The sequence below is a fragment of the Halichoerus grypus genome, chromosome 2, assembly GCF_964656455.1.
Source record: "Halichoerus grypus chromosome 2, mHalGry1.hap1.1, whole genome shotgun sequence".
Lineage (NCBI taxonomy): Eukaryota > Metazoa > Chordata > Mammalia > Carnivora > Phocidae > Halichoerus > Halichoerus grypus.
The window spans coordinates 158,672,665-158,689,059 of record NC_135713.1 but is presented as its reverse complement, the minus strand read 5'-3'; the positions used below and the strand labels follow the sequence as shown (position 1 = coordinate 158,689,059).

Sequence of the window (16,395 nt, the reverse complement as noted above, 5' to 3'; positions counted from 1 at the left end):
TAGAAAACTGCTGTGGTGTCTTCAGAATATCCGAGAACAGGCAAACCTGAAGAAAGTCAGGTAGATAAGAGTTTACATGACGTGGCACAGACTGAAGGGAGATTTCCATAGGGACAATTGGCAGGACTTCACTGCTAGGTGGATGTGAAATGTGAGAAAGATAGAAGGGCAGATAATGAGGCCAGACTCTTAAACTCAGGCCACTGGATGTGTGGAAGTGCCATTACTGGAAGTAAGGACTAAGGGGAAGAATAAGGTAGGGTGAGGAACGAAGGAAGAGGTGATGGCTTCAATTCTGGACATGCTGAGTGTAGTAGGCAGAATAATGGCCAATCAAACATGTTCATGTCCTAATCCCTGGAACCTGTGACCGTGTAACCTTTTGTGGCAAAAGGGACTTTGCAGATATGATTAAGTTGGGGACCTTAAAATGGAGAGATTATCTTGGGTTATCAGTGTGGGCCTATGGGTAATCACATAGATCCTTAAAAACAGAAATTTTCTTGTCTGTGATCTAAAGGAGATGTGACTATGGAAGAATGGTCAGAAATATGCAACGTTGCTGGCTTTGAAGGTGGAGGAAGGGGGTCATGAGCCAAGGAACATGGGTGGCCCTTAGAAGGTGGAACAGGCAAGGAAATGGATCCCTCCAGCCCCAGAATCTCCATAAAGGAACACAACTCTGCTGACACCTTGATTTTAGCCTTGCGAGGTGCTCATGCCAGATAATATATTTGTGTGGCAATTTGTTACAGTGGCAATAAAAAGCTAATACATCGGGTATGGGATTCCTGAGGACAGCCAGGGGAAGATTGCAGGAGGCAGATGCAGGTGTGAGTTTACACGTGAGTTTACCATATAACAGGTCTGGGGCTCCAGATACATCAATTTGGTGGTTATCAATTATAATGAAAGGTGGAAGCTCCAGGTGTGGATGAGATTTCCCCTGCAAAGCATGAGGAGAGAGTCAAAAGATAAGAGAAGCAAGGGACCCAGGGAACCACAGCATGTTAGGGGTAAGCAGAGGAAAAAGGTGAGGGAAAGCAAGAATGGAGTGTTGTTCCATATGCAAATCCTCAGACCTGCTTAAGAAACCTTGCTCCCTACTTCTTTGCCCTCTCTGACCTGACTGAAAGTCTCTTTGCCATGACTGCTTTGAGGAGGAGAGCAGAAAGGGGGAAAGGATGAGGGTTTGGAGCTGGAAGCCCAGACAAGGCCTCCAAACTTGAGAGAGTCTTGCAGGGCCAATGGCAGGGCAAGAGCTAGGGCAAGGGGAGGTAGGCTCTCACCTCAGGTGTAAAACTTAATGGGGCACCCAAAACTCCTAGTAATCAAGATACATATATTTTTTTAAAGATTTTATTTATTTATTTGAGAGAGAGAGCATGAGTGGGGAGAGTGGCAGATGGAGAAGCGGGCTCCCTGCTGAGCAGGGAGCCGGATGGGGGGGCTCCATCCCAGGACCGTGGGATCATGACCTGAGCTGAAGACAGACGCTTAACCGACCGAGCCACCCAGGCGCCTCTCAAGATACACATTTTAAAGCAATATTTAAAAGGTCAAAATTAATTCACAAAATACACGACGAAAAAAATTTCAAAAGATCTCTCTCTTTACCCAAAACCTAGCCCCAGCCCCCAGCCTGCTTGCTTCCCCTGGGCTCCTCCCACCTGCCTCGATTACCAATAGAAGGAAGAAGAGACAGTTAGAGACCTGAAATGTAACCCCCAACTTGTTAAATTTTTTTTTTTTGAAGATTTTATTCATTTATTTGAGAGAGAGACAGAGAGAACACAAGCAGGGCGAGAGGCAGACAAGGAGGGACAAGCAGACTCCCCATTGAGCAGGGAGCCCAACATGGGGCTCGACCCCAGGACCCTGAGACCACTGCCTGAGTGGAAGTCAGACGCTCTACCTACTGAGCCAGCCAGGTGCCCCTCAGCTTCCTCCTTTCTAATCAGATTAAAGGGCCAATGTATGTATAAAAAATACACGAAGAAAAGCATACTTACACAGTTAGGGTTAATCTAGCGTATGTGGTTAAGAGCATGGCTTCTGTTTTTTTTTTTTTTTTTTTAAATTTTTTTTTTTAAATGTTTTATTTATTTATTCATGAGAGTCAGAGAGAGAGAGAGAGAGAGAGAGAGAGAGAGGCAGAGGCAGAGGGAGAAGCAGGCTCCCCGCCTAGCAGGGAGCCCGATGCGGGACTCGATCCCAGGACCCTGGGATCATGACCTGAGCCGAAGGCAGACGCTTAACCATCTGAGCCACCCAGGCGCCCCAAGAGCATGGCTTCTGGATCCAGACTCCCTGGGTTCGAATCCCGGCTCAATCTGCTTACCATCTGCGTGATCTTGAGCAGGTTACTGGACTTCTCTATGCCTGTTTCCTCATCTGTGTAGTGGGGAATAATGATAGCAACTGTCTTGTGAAGATGAGTTAATATATGTCAAGCACTATATGTAAGTATCAGGTGTGGTCATTATTTTGTCTTAGGTTATACATTCTGTTGCCTGAGAGGTACTTTGGGGCCGACGAGGCTGACTTTAATGGTCTCATCCCCGAATTTGTGGTGCCTCCTTTCAGTTTTCTCCTTTAAGCTCTGTGCTCCTACCTATCCACCTACGTTCATATCTTCCCAACCCTTACAGTGTGCTAGGCAGTTGCCCTACCACCATCTATGTGGAAGCAGCATTAAGCCTGCCCCCAGCTCTGGCAATCTGTCAGTTAGTAAAATCCAAAAGTCAGATTCAGAGATATTTTAAAATGTAAATAAGGATAGACAGCTTTCTTTTCTTTTGGAGATAGAAGGGGCGAGTCAGGAGAATAGTGTCTGGAAAGAATGAGGCCATGGAACACATGCCATGATTTTCTTGAAATCCACTCAAGAGCAAGTATTTTGCAGGCTCAAGAAGGAAGCTTGTTAGAGATGAGCTGGCTAGCACTTGGACCCCAACACTAAGTTCTAGGGTTAGAGCCAAGGTCTATGGTTGGTGGCTCTCCCAGGGGCCCATGGTCAGGAGCTCAGAGCTGTTGGCAAGCCTCCAGGGGTGCTGGGCCAGTGACGGCCTTCTAGGGTCTGACTTGATGGGCTTGGCTTCTGTGATGGAGTATAGAACTCCACTGTAACTTGCCTTCACGCCTCTTCTCTTCCCCCCTCCCTTTCAGAGTGGGATGTAGAGACAGGGAAGTGTCTGAAGACATTTAAACACAAAGACCCCATCTTGGCCACCAGGATCAATGACACCTACATCGTGAGCAGCTGTGAGCGGGGGTTAGTCAAAGTGTGGCACATTGTCATGGCCCAGTTGGTAAAGGTGAGAGGGTGGTGGGCTGTTGGGGGAACGGGGCCCTGGTGGTGATGGACTTATGGTCTCCCCTGTGGAGCTCCCCAGACCACCCTAAAGCTACCAACCTCTGGTCACCAAAAGGATGGTCCTGAAGAGCTGATGGGGAAGCCCCTCCTCGCTTCCCCCAAAAAAGGGCCATTCAGAGTCAGTGGAGGGTCAGGGATCATGTGACCCACATTGTCAAGGAGGTGGTGGTAGAAGGCTACATTCTGACTCAGCATGATATATGGGCTCAGGGTCTTTTAACGGCTGCAGAAGTAAAGTGACTTTTCCTTTTCCAGAATATTTTATCCTGACTCTTGCATGGGGTAAGGGAATGGACAAAGTCACAGTGGTTTTTCTACTCAACTCTCTGATGAAAACAGAACATCCTCTGTCTTGAAAGTGATTGAATGTTCACATGAAAAAATGTTGCTGGATTTGAAACCCCCTGGCCCTAGTGGGCAGTGGTGAGATACATTTGTGCCAGGAGCACGGGGGCAAAGTGAGAAGCTGCTGGCCTGGCTGGTGGATTGTTTCCCATCAATCTAGGCACCATGGTCTGACCAGCAGTTAAAGGTGCAGTGATGGCCCAGGTGTCCTCTGGTCTTGGCAAGGAGCTGGGGATGGAATGCCTGCCCCGACACCTTGTGGCAGCAGAGGATGGTGAATTCTGGCCCTCCCTGTACTCCAGGAAGATGAGGCGTGCCCCAGCCACAGACCCACCAGGATAAAGTCCTCCCCCTGACCACATTCTTCCTTCACTGGGGAGAGAGAGGGAGAGAGCTCTGGAGAGAGGGTGGCATGGACACCACTGGCCTTCTTAGAACAAAAGTAAAGTCAGCTCAGGTAAATACCAAGTGAGTGGTAGTCATGGGTTGGCGGAGTGCGGCTTTGCAGTTCATCTAAAGAAGCCTCCAGCTTTGGAGTCCTTGGAGGACTCACAATCTGTGTTGAAGATGGGGTGAAAACAGAGCCATTTTCTCTTGCAGACTCTCAGTGGCCACGAGGGAGCCGTGAAGTGTCTGTGCTTTGACCAGTGGCATCTCCTCTCAGGAAGTACTGATGGCCTGGTCATGGCCTGGAGCATGGTGGGAAAGTATGAGAGGTGCCTCATGGCCTACAAGCATCCAAAGTAGGTGCAGGAAAGCCCTGATTGATGAATGTAGTGCTCTCTCCTTTTCCCTCATTGCCTAGCCCTTGGTTTTTGGCAGATCAGTCCCTTTCGCTCTTCTGACCTTTTGTCCCCTCTACCTATTCCCCAACCCCACCCCATTTGGCCATTCCCTCTCCCAGTGTCACTTATTTCTCTTAAGAAATAACAGTCCATGGGGCGCCTGGGTGGCTCAGTCGTTAAGCGTCTGCCTTCAGCTCAGGTCATGATCCCGGAGTCCTGGGATTGAGCCCCGCATCGGGCTCCCTGCTCGGCGGGAAGCCTGCTTCTCCCTCTCTCACTCCCCCTGCTTGTGTTCCCTCTCTCACTGTGTCTCTCTCTGTCAAATAAATAAAATCTTAAAAAAAAAAAAAAAAGAAGTAACAGTCCATGATGTGGATTTTGAGAAGTTATTGAAATGTTATGCTTATGACACACCTGATACATTTATATCTGTTGTCTACCAACCTTAGGAATATTGGCAGAACTGTCCCAAGTAATGCCAGGTCCAGTAAACTTAAAATACTTGGAGTTGGCCTTTACGCCAGGAGGCTTGTGTTCACAAAAGCTTAAAATCATCCAATTGCCAAAGGTTTAAAAATAACTTCAGGGCTTAAAGAAGGGGCTTTCTTACAAGTCTGCTGGCTACATTCTCTTCCAGGACAGCAAATGGATCTCATTTTATAATTCCAATCCTGATTTAGTGGTGGTGATGCTTGAGAGCCAATTGAGAAGTAGCCTGAGGTCACATATGAGCTTACTTGGAAGGGATATTATGGCCAGTTAATGGTTTTTCCATGGCCATGGGTTTTATAGGCTGCTCTGGGTCACTCTTGTACTACATGAATAATGCTTCTTCCCCTAAGAGTGCTATAAAAAACTCTAGGAAAACAAAATGCTATCCTAATTGATTAAAAGAGTAAATGGATCTTCTAAGGGGTCTTTTGGAGATAGTTATTTAGAAAAATATGGCCCAGATTTCCTCATATCTTCATAGGAACCTCTTGAGTACACACTGACTTTGTGGGAGGTAGAAGGGGATTTGGGTTACATATGTGTATGTTTATTCATTGTGGTATGTGACTGCATTATTATTGGTGCTGGGCAAGGCTTCTGTTTGGTGCTTTATCCAACCCTTATGTGATTATCAGTAAGCTTCTTAGCATGTCATCTGGATTCTCAAACTCAAAAAAGTGAAACTTTATGATATCACCTGAAAATTGTAGCCTTCTAAGCATGATTCTGTAGGACTTAGTTTAGGTATTGGACAATAATCTGTTCCCAGCAAACCTAGCAGTTTGGTTGCCATTCTGTCAACCCAGGAGCCTCCTTCTCCATCTCAGCAATGAGACCTTCTCAGACCATTCTCATTGCCACTGACTGATGGCCCCACCATCTCATTCACATTGGTTCTTGATCCCTTCACAGTTACAGCAAATCCATAGACATGTGGAGGACATGTCGATGTTCTTGTTTGTAGGCCCCTCCTCTACTCATCTGTAGTAGTGGTGTGCACATGGAAGTGCTCAATAAATATTTCTACTTGATTGGTAATGAGGACCAACTTGCAGATTGCCTTTCTGGAGAGTTCTAATGATGGGACAGCTACCCATCTTTTGAATATGTTGTAGGTGAAAAAATAGGTATCATGGCTGGCTGTCCTTCGGTGGAAGAAGGACTGAAGAAAGAGGTCTTCCTTCTGTCCTCTTGATCTGAAATTTTTTTTACCCCAAATTAAGATTCTTCATATAGTGTGGGAGAGAATATGATGGATGAACTTACAGGATACAAAATAGGGCTGAAAAGAATGATGATCCTTGAAAAAGTTCCTGTACTCTGTAGTTTTTTTTTTTAAATTTTAGCCTTTAGTGTCTTTTCCACAAATAGTATTAAGATAATATTAAGATAATATTTTTAAAATTCATATGATGTAAAATTCACCATTTTATAGTGTGCAATTCAATGGTTTCAGTTATATTCATAATGTTGTGCAAACATCACCACTATCTAATTACAGAACATTTCTGTCAATCAATAGTAATATCCTCTGTTTCATTTCTGATTTCAGTAATTTCTGTTTTCTCTCTTATTTTCTTATTTAGACTAAGTAAATATTTGTCAGTTGTTTAGCTAAGGGTTTGTTGATTTTTTCAAAGAACCAATTTTTGTTTTCATTGACTTTTCTCTATAGTTTTTGAATTCTCTATTTCATGGATTTCTGCTCCAAGCTTTATTTTCCTTTCTTCTCCTTGGTTTGAATTTAGTTTGACATTCTTTTTCTAGTTTCTTAAGGTGAAAGGCTAGGTTATTGGTTGGAGAAATGTAAGCATCTACTACTATAAATTTTCCTCTGAGTCCTGCTTTAGCTGCACCCTTAAAGCTTTGATATGTTGTGTTTTTATTTTTATTCATCTGAAAGTATTTTCTAATTTTCTTTCAGAATTATTCCTTGACTAAGTAGTTATTTAAGAGCATGTTCAATTTCTACGTATTTATGATTTTTCCAAATTTCCTTCTGTTATTCATTTCTAATTTAATTCCATTGAGGTTGGAGAGCATACTTTGTACGATTGCAGTCTTTCAAAATTTATTGAGACTTGCTTTCTGGCCTAACTTAAAGCCTATCTTGGAGACTGTTTCATGTGCTCTTCAGATTGATGTGTATTCTGCTGTTATTTGGGGGAAATGTTCTATACATGCCTGTTAGATCTAGTTAGTTTATAATGTTAGTTCATGTCTTTTGTTTTCCTTGCTGATCTTCTGTCTAGTTGTTCTATCATTTAAAGTGTGGTATTGGGGCACCTGGGTGGCTCAGTCGTTAAGCATCTGCCTTCGGCTCAGGTCATGACCCTGCATTGGGCTCCCTGCTCAGTGGGAAGCCTGCTTCTCCCTCTCCCACTCCTCTTGCTTGTGTTCCCTCTCTCGCTGTCTCTCTGTCTGTCAAATGAATAAATAAATAAATAAAAATCTTTAAAAAAATAAAGTGGGGTATTAAAGTCTCCATCTCTGATTATTGAGTTGTCTGTTTCTCCCTTTAATTCTGTGAGTTTTGCCTCAGGTATTTAGGGGCTCTGTTGTTAGGTGTATACGTGTTTATAATTGTTATATCTTTTTGATGAAGTTGCCCTTTTATCATCATATAATTTTTTTGGTCTCTATTAACAAGTGTGTCTAAAATTTTGTCTAAATTTTGTCTCTACTTTGTGCTTTGTTTTGGTATTTTTCCCATTCTTTTGCTTTCAACCTATTTGTAGTTTTGAATCTAAAGTGAGTCTCTTGGGGCACCTGGGTGGCTCAGTCGTTGGGCATCTGGCTTCGGCTCAGGTCATGATCCCAGGGTCCTGGGATTGAGCCCTGCATTGGGCTCCCTGCTCTGCGGGAAGCCTGCTTCTCCCTCTCCCCCTGCTTGTGTTCCCTCTCTCGCTGTGTCTCTGTCTGTCAAATAAATAAATAAATAAATAAATAAATAAATAAATAAATAAAATCTTTAAAAAAGAAATAAAGTGAGTCCCTTATAGACAGCATAAAGTTAAATTATGTTGTTTCTATCCTTTCTTCCAATTTATACCTTTTAATTGAAGAGTTTAATCCATTTATATTTAAGGTAAAAAGGACTTATTTTACCATTTTTCTATTTTCTATAGTCTTAAGTAATTTTTTTGTTCCTCAGTTCTTCTATTATGGCCTTCTTTTGTGTTTAATGGATATTTTCTGGTGTGCCATTTTAATTCCCTTGTCATTTTTTTTTTACTATATTTTTGAGTTATTTTCTTAATGCTTGCCTTGGGGATTACTGTTAACATCTTAATTTATAGTTCATATTAATATCAATTTAATTTCAATAGTATAAAAAAATTGGCTCTTATAGAGTTCCTTCTCCCTCCTTTATACCCTGTTGTCACAAACCAAATCTTTATATCCTGTGTATACATCATCATACATATAATTATTGGCTTACGTAGTTGCCTTTTAAACGAGATAGAAAAAAAGACCTATAAACAAAAATCACATTTATACTGTCTTTTATATTTATCTAGGTAGTTACCTCTATTGATGCTCTTTATTTCTTCATGTGGATTTCGGTTACCACTAGTGTCCTTTCATTCCAACCCGAAGGAGCCTGTATAGCATTTCTTGCTAGTGTGAACTCTCATTTTTTGTTTATTTGGGAATATCTTAATTTCTCCATTTTTGAGGATAGTTTTGATGGATATAGAATTCTTGGTTTACAGTTATTTTTTCCTTTCAGCACTTTGAATATGTCATTTCATTGCCTTTGGCCTCCATAGTTTCTGATGGTTTCCAATGAGAAATCAGTTGTTGATATTATTGAGGATCCTTTTTCTGTGATGAGCTGATTCTCTCTTGGTGCTTTCAATACTGTCTTGACCTTTGGCTTTTTACAGTTTGATTATGATATGTCTAGGTGTGGATCTCTTCAGTTTACCACAGTGAGTTTGTTGAGCTTCTTGGATGTGTAGATTAATGATTTTCATCATATTTGGAAAGCTTTTGGTGATTATTTCTTCAGATATATCTCCCTCTTTCCCTCCTTTCTTTCTGGGACTCCTATTAGGCATGTGTTGAGGTTTAATGATGTCACACAGGCTTCCGAGGTTCTGTTCATTTGTCTTCATTCTTTTTTCTTTCTGTTCTCAGACTGGAAAATCTAAATTGACCTCTCTTTAAGTCTTTTGCTTCTTCTGCCTTTATGAATGTGCTGTTGAGCCCCTCGAGTGAGTTTTCATCTCAGTTCCTGTAGTTTTCAACTCCAGAATTTCTATTTGAACTTTTTATTTTTTAATAATTTCTAACTCTTTATTGGTAATCTCTATTTGGTGAGACACTGTTCTCATGCTTTCTTTTTGCTTTGTAGACATGGTTTCTATTTGCTATTTGAACATGTTTAGAACAGATTTAAAGTCTTTGTCTAGAAAGTCCAACCATTGAGTTTCCTGGCAGACAGTTGCTTTTTTCCCTGTATATATACTCTTTAGTATCTTTTTATGTTTTATATATCTATTTGAAAACTGGGCATTTCGGATATTTTAATATGACATCTCTGGAAATCAAATTCTTCCCCATTCCCAGGGTTTGTTTTCATTGTTGCTTGTTGTGGTTTTTATTGTGTGTTTGTTTAGTGAGTCTGTATAGTTGTCTTGTTTGGCTGCTGAAGTCTCTGTTCTTCTACCTTGGTGGTGCACTGACTGGAATAAGGTTTGAACACCTGGAAGTAAAATATCTCCCATTCTTTGCCAAGGGGCTCTGTGTGCCTATTGAGGGAAACTTTCAACACTCAGCTAGACAGTTTACAACTCTGCCTTAGCTCTCGCTTTTGTTTGTGGAGAACATCAAGGTCAGCTAAGAGTGAGAGCTTAGGGCTTTTTCAGGTCCTTCCCCAGTGTGTGCATAACCCTGTATATGGCCACATAGAGTCCCAGGAATATGTCTGAGCTTTTCAAAGTCCTTATGGACATTTTATTCCCCAGCTTTAACTTTAAGCTTTTTGGTTAGTGTATTGTTTGCTCCAACTGATATCTATTGCCTTAGGCAGCAGTGACTACAAGATTTGCCTATGAAGGCGTTCAACGAATACCCCCCAGGTAGCCGCTTTAGCATTGGGTGAGTTCCTACTAAAGCAAAATAAAGACAAGTTTTTGAGCCAGTCTTCCAGGAAGCCATGAGAGAGGTCAAATAATTCATTGTGAAAGAGGTTTGTTCTGTTTCCTCCAGTACCAGGAATGTGGGCTGTTATTTTCGTGGTTACCAATGAGCTGGGGAGTTGGGAATGGGACTCAGGTAAGTTGATATGTCACTAAGTTCATTCTTCTTATTGAGACAAAGCCATTCTTTTTTGTCTGAGTGCTCCTTGGGTTCCTGCAAGCCTTTGGTTATTTTCCAGAGTTCTGAAAAAATTGCAACGGTTTTTGTCAGTTTTTTCATTGCTTTTATGGAAGGGTGGGATTTTGGAGTTCCTTCTTCCACCATTCTCCCTGATAACACTCTCTGCAGTGTCTTTTGATAAAGAAGGAACAAAGAAGGAGACTTAAGAAAGAAATGACTTTTTTTTTAGGGCAGAGATAAAACCTGAATGCAGACCGCATTATGACAGGATCATAATAACCATTATTGTGTTAGGTACTGGGCTGTTTGAAAAGTACCTCCATTAATTTAATCCTGACAGCAATCCTCTGAGGCAGAAATCACTATCCCCTTTTCATAGAAGAGAAAACTAAAGACTGAGAGTTCATGTTACTTTCTCAAGGTTACACGGTCAGTAAGTGGTAGAACCAAGTTTGGATCCCAGGTTTTCTGATCCTAAAGCCTGTGCTTTCAATCACTAGGCTATAATGGTATAGGCTGAACTACCAAATGCCACAGGAACCTATGAGAAGTGCAGGTCCAGCTCTGTAAGATCAAAAGAGGTACAGAAAGACGCAAACCCTTCTTTCACAGGGCATCTCTCCTAGCTCTGGATTCCCCTACAGGTAGACTAAGATGCACTTAAGGCAGCAATAAATGTATTATATTTCCATTTTTGAAATAAAACTAGAACTTTGTTGGACTTTCTTATATTTATTTTACACTTCAGAATGAGTGATCAGTTGATTGATTGATTTATCCATCACATGAGCCACATTGGCCTTTTTGTTGTCCTTTGAACATGCTAAGTATGTTCCTGCCTTTCAAAGTCTTTGTTGTTTCTATTTTGCTAGTGGTTGGGGCTTTGAAACATCTTTTTTTTTTTTTTTTTGGGGGGGGGCTTTGAAACATCTTAATCTGGCTCTTGGATCTGATCAGGGCTAAGGCCACATGTTATGGGGTGGATGTCATTCTTTTAACCCACTGTATCAGTGATCATGTTCTGAAACTTGAGCTGACACTCGCCATTTCAACAGATATTTATTGAGGACCTTCTATGGGCTAGGCCTTGTGTTAGGTGCTGGGCATGCAAAGATGAGTAAGACGTGTGTTCTGCCCAAGAGAATCTCACAGTGTACCTGAAGTTTGTGTATATGTGCGTGGGAAAGGGGAGATGGAGATAAAAGGTGGTTTTATAGAGAAGGTAGCATATGAACAAGGCCATGAATGGACTTGGATAGGTACAGATGGCAGGGATCGAAGGACTTGCTTTGCACATACGATCTAACTAATTGGTGGCACCAGATTCAACTTTTTAGTATCATTAATAGGAATGGGGTAATTACATTTTGTAGAATTGAATACTCCACACACCTAGAGTCCCACTTGGCCACAGCCATTGTAGGAAGGTTTTGTTGGAGACATCTAAGTCTCCTGGTCCTCTCCCTGTTTCTGCTGGTCACCACAAAAGGGAAGTCCTACATCGCATCCCTGGGTACAATTTTCCTTCAGAAAGTTTCACTGAAAGAATGAAGCCACTAGTTTAAGACCCAGAAGAAACTGCTGAAATGTCACGTTCTTGCTTCATATAAAGATGATCATTTTCCCATCTGTTCTGTTCTTTCTTTATCTAATAATGCTATTTGAAAAGGAATCACAACATTAAGTACTTCTCTGCATGGCTTTTGTAGAAGTCAGTAGGTAGGAGCCAAATTGTAAGAGAAAAGCACAATCGTCTATGTATCAGACCAAAGCAAAACAAAACAAAAAGCCACGACGGAAGCCTTTGCCTGTTGCCATCATGTGGCACTGTGACCAATTTGCAGGAAACATAACGGCAGAATGGGAGGAGAGGGCGCAACCATGTCTTGAGGGTTAATGGCTTCCATCCAGAATTATGAAATGATGGCAAACATCTCAGGAAGGGCAGTCATGACCAATGCCTCCCAAGCACGCACCCCTAATCCCCCCAAGCTACAAACAAATCCAAGCAGTTTCCCAGAAGACACGTCCTGCCTGTTGCTCTGTTCCCTTCCAGGGAGGTGCTCCATGTGGCTCTTGTCTTCCTCCGGGTCATCAGTGCCTGTGCAGATGGCAAGATCCGCATTTATAATTTCCTCAATGGGAACTGTCTGAAGGTGATGAAAGCCAACGGCAGAGGTGATCCTGTGCTGTCCTTCTTTATTCAGGGCAACAGGTGGGTGGTAGGTGTGGACATCAGGGCCGTGGGCTCTTCGGTTTGGCTGGTTTTCTTCTCCTCTGGGATACCAGCCCTGCATTTGCTGGCAGCAGGAGAGAGGGGGCAGTGGTCCCCTCCAATTTTGGCTATAGAAGCGTCAATCATACGGCGGGGCGGCAGATCGGACTTTGCACAAAACTTAGCAAGCAGGGTTCACGTCACTCTGAATTTGTTCTGGATGTCTGGGCAAATCAGGCAGAGAGTACAGTATGGCTCTGCTCTAAATGTGCAGCCCCTGTTTGCTCCCTGATGCTCACTTCTGATACAAGGAGACTTATAGGAGGGGAGTGGGATGGTAGTAGCCGGGGGTCCAGGGTCTGGTGGGGCAGAGCTGAGCCAGGTGAGTTTACAGAAACCAGAACCGAGACCATTTGTATGTAGTATTGTATTTGTCATAGGCTAGGTTCAGGGCGATATGATGTGAAAATACCCAAAGAGAATTAACGTTTGCACAGGCTCACTTGAGATATCTGTGAATCTTCCCCAACCATATTGCCTTCCTTTTAATGGAACTATACTAGGGCTATTTTCCATCTTAAAGGGGCAGGACTGGTTAAGAAGTCTCAACAAAGGGATGCTTTTTCACTTTCAAAGTACTAATGCCATTAAAAAAAAAATCACCTCTGACCTTTTCTTTTTTATGACATCCAAAGAGAGACAGTTTCCTTTGGGCCTGAGTAAAAATGAGTCTGAAAGGGATTCCTGATTGGAATGATTCCCCCAATTCCATTCTAGCATTTCTAACCAAAACCAGTCACTCTTATGAGGATTTACGCTAACAGTTAAGGTCTTAAAATTCAGCCTTTTGGAGCAGAAAGGAACCTACACATGGTATTTCCATTGCTCGTTTATGGTTCTGGGAGATCTAGGCACAGATTAGGGTGGATAACGTGCTCTGTGGACGTTGTGAATGACAGAAACCAGTGGGTGGTTGGGGTTCCCTGCTGGGGGGCCCAGGTTTGGAACTCTTTCTACCAAGGCCTAAAATGTGGATTAGGAAAGATGGAAATCATCCTGCTTTATAAAGTACAGCTGTTTTGTTTAAATGCAGAGCATGCACAGAGATCCTGGAAGGATAGAGGGATGGACGGTGGGCTGGAGAGTCAGTGAGGGAGCAGAGTCCTCCCCATTACAGAGTTCTCCTTATCCCCAGCACAGCAATAAAACATGGCATTTGGATACCGTGCTTTGAAAAAAAAAAAAAAGAGTGAATTTCAAGACATCAGTGTGCAGAGTACCTAACCTTTCTGCTTTGGGCACCCTAGGGATGTGACACTCAACTCTATGAACAGAAATTCATTTAAAAATATTTTACCTTGAAAGGTGGGGGAATCAGAATGTACGTGCCCTGCTTACAGTTACTTTTCAAGAGAACCCCTCCCTGTTGCCTGTCTGTGACCGACCATTCAGCGCTCCAGACCCTCCAACAACCTCCAACACCCTCTTTGTACAGTCATGTCCCGGGCACTGTTCCCTCAGGCTCATGGTTGGATGGGACAGTATTTGAAATGCATATTTGGAGGCCGGGCCGCAGTGGCCTTCTTGCCTTTTGTGGGCCATCTTGTTGTTTTGGTTCCAGGATGGTGATCAACACGGAGAGCAATATTCTCATGTTCCAGTTTGAGAATATAAAGTGGCAGTACTCCCTGGACCAGGCCAAACAAAAGAAGAAGGATAAAGAGGAGGACAGGGAAGAAAATGGCCTCACAGAAATCCCCTCCAGGTCTAGCATTCAGGCTTTCAGCCTGAGGGACTCGATGTCCAGTAAACAAACTGTGGCCCAGGAGTCCCTGTTAAGTAAACCATACAGGTCCCGAGTTTTCCTGAGGGCCGCCAGGGTACCTACAGGTAAGAGAGCTGAATCCCAGGCCACCTCGGTGGTTCCTGATGGAGCAGGAATGGGGGCAGGTGGTGGTGGTGGTGGCAGGACTAGTTTCTCTGTAGGATATTTTAGCCAATGATATCTTGATGATGTAAATCCTAACCATTAAGGAAGGTGGGATACCATTCTCCAGCTCAAGACAATCTCCTGATTTTCAAGGCCTGCGTTTACTGAACATACTAGAATCTTTGTACAGTAGATAACACTGGCCTTTACCACTTGCCATTCAAACCAAAACCCACCAACACTCTCCATCCCCATCCAAACATATAGTACATAATTATTTCCTTAGAACAGAGACAGGATATTAGTATTCCACAGTAAAATGTTCTAGGCAGAAGGTATTATCTCTAGAGTCCTGATTGATAACATGCATACCCAGAAAATATTAGTATGAAGCAGAAATGTGGGTGTGGGTGTGTGGCATATGGAATGCCATTTTAAGACACACAAAGAATAAGTTAGGTGTGGGCTGGAGTAGCCAGACTCCTTCCTTTCGCCTCTCCCATATTTGGCATGTGAAACTGGATCCACAGGTCTATGGAGAACATCAAGAGGTCACATCCAGGTATGTTACATGGACAAATGATCAGAGAGACCAACAGGGGTAGATAAATGATCAGTTCTCTCTGGAGGAGAGAGACCAACGGGTGTGGATAATGCCTAAAGCTTGACAGTCAGTTGAAAAAGTGGGTGAGAGGAAAGGCAGGAGGTGGTGTAGACCTTAGGCTCCAGATCACTTACCTGGTGTCATACGACAACAAACAGAAAGGTGATAGTTTGGGTGCAAATAAGCCAGATTACCAGCTATGCCCCCATTATTTAGACCTTGTTGAATTATGTAATTACTAAGATTTCCTTCTCAATCTTCATTTAGAAGTGTTATTAGAGGGACCTCCAAGTCAAGGAAAGTCAAAATCACCCCGAAGAGATGGCAAGAAGAGAGCAAGTCCTGTTTCTAAGGAAGCAAGCAGCATAGATGGTGGGCAACAGAGTTTGGAAGCAAAATTCCTCGCAGGAGATACAACGAACGGTGATATTTTATTCCAGATCAGGGGCAAGATCCTCTCTCTCTCTTCTCCCCCCCTCTCTGTTGCTCGCTCACTCTGTTCCATCTAGTTTTTCAGCAAGTCAATGACTGCTTATCTTTGAGAATTCAGAAAGGATAAAATGTCTGACTTTTCTTAAGGGTGATTGGTTTTCCTTAATTGTCTCCTTACTAACTTGAGGCCACAGCACGAACAACCTTTGTAAGAGCTGTGTTTCCAGTTTTGGGCTCACAGCCTGCCTCCCATGTCTGCCACTCAGACTTCTCACTTCTTGGACTGGTGTGTCATCATGAATAGGATGTCCCGTTGTTGTTTTTGAGGGAGATTTTGGTAAAGATTTAAAATGCCTTTCAAATATTTTTGGCTAATATAATAGTGGTTCTTTGAATCAAACTCCCTGTAGAGACCAGCTTCAAGGTGAGGGTAAAACAGTTAAGTTTCAGGAGGGCTATACTAGCAATGGGCATCCTTGAATATGCCTATGATTAGGTACCTGTATAAGTATACCTTAGGGTAAAGTCTTAGGAGTGGCATTGCTGAGCCAAAGGATAACTGCCTTTAAAAATTAGAAGGATATTGGGGAGCCTGGATGGCTCAGTTGGTTAAGTGTCTGACTCTTGATTTCAGCTCAGGTCATGATCTCAGGGTCATGAGATCAAGCCCCACATCAGGCTCTGCACTCAGCGGGCAATCCACGTCTCTCTCTTCCTCCCTCTCCCCCTGCTCATGCTCTCTCTCTAAAATAAATAAATAGATCTTTAAGAAAATCAGAAAGATATTGCACCCCTGTTTATTGCAGCATTATTTACAATAGCCAAACTGTGGAAGGAGCCCAAGTGTCCATCAATAGATGAATGGATAAAGAAGAGGTGGTATAGGGG

General features: G+C 42.8%; 1 protein-coding gene across 3 annotated transcripts in view; it reads left to right on the top strand.

Moving 5' to 3' along the window:
* FBXW10B (F-box and WD repeat domain containing 10B) overlaps nt 1-16,395 on the top strand; it is a 37,010-nt gene that overhangs the window by 16,945 nt on the left and 3,670 nt on the right. The window contains exons 10-14 of one of the 3 annotated variants that reach the window (XM_078067941.1): nt 3,169-3,317; nt 4,322-4,464; nt 12,383-12,541; nt 14,163-14,431; nt 15,343-15,498. In XM_078067941.1, coding sequence (XP_077924067.1) covers nt 3,169-3,317; nt 4,322-4,464; nt 12,383-12,541; nt 14,163-14,431; nt 15,343-15,498 — 876 coding nt within the window. The remainder of the gene's footprint in view (nt 1-3,168; nt 3,318-4,321; nt 4,465-12,382; nt 12,542-14,162; nt 14,432-15,342; nt 15,499-16,395) is intronic. The other 2 variants (XM_078067942.1, XM_036071842.2) reach the window with 2 other exon arrangements.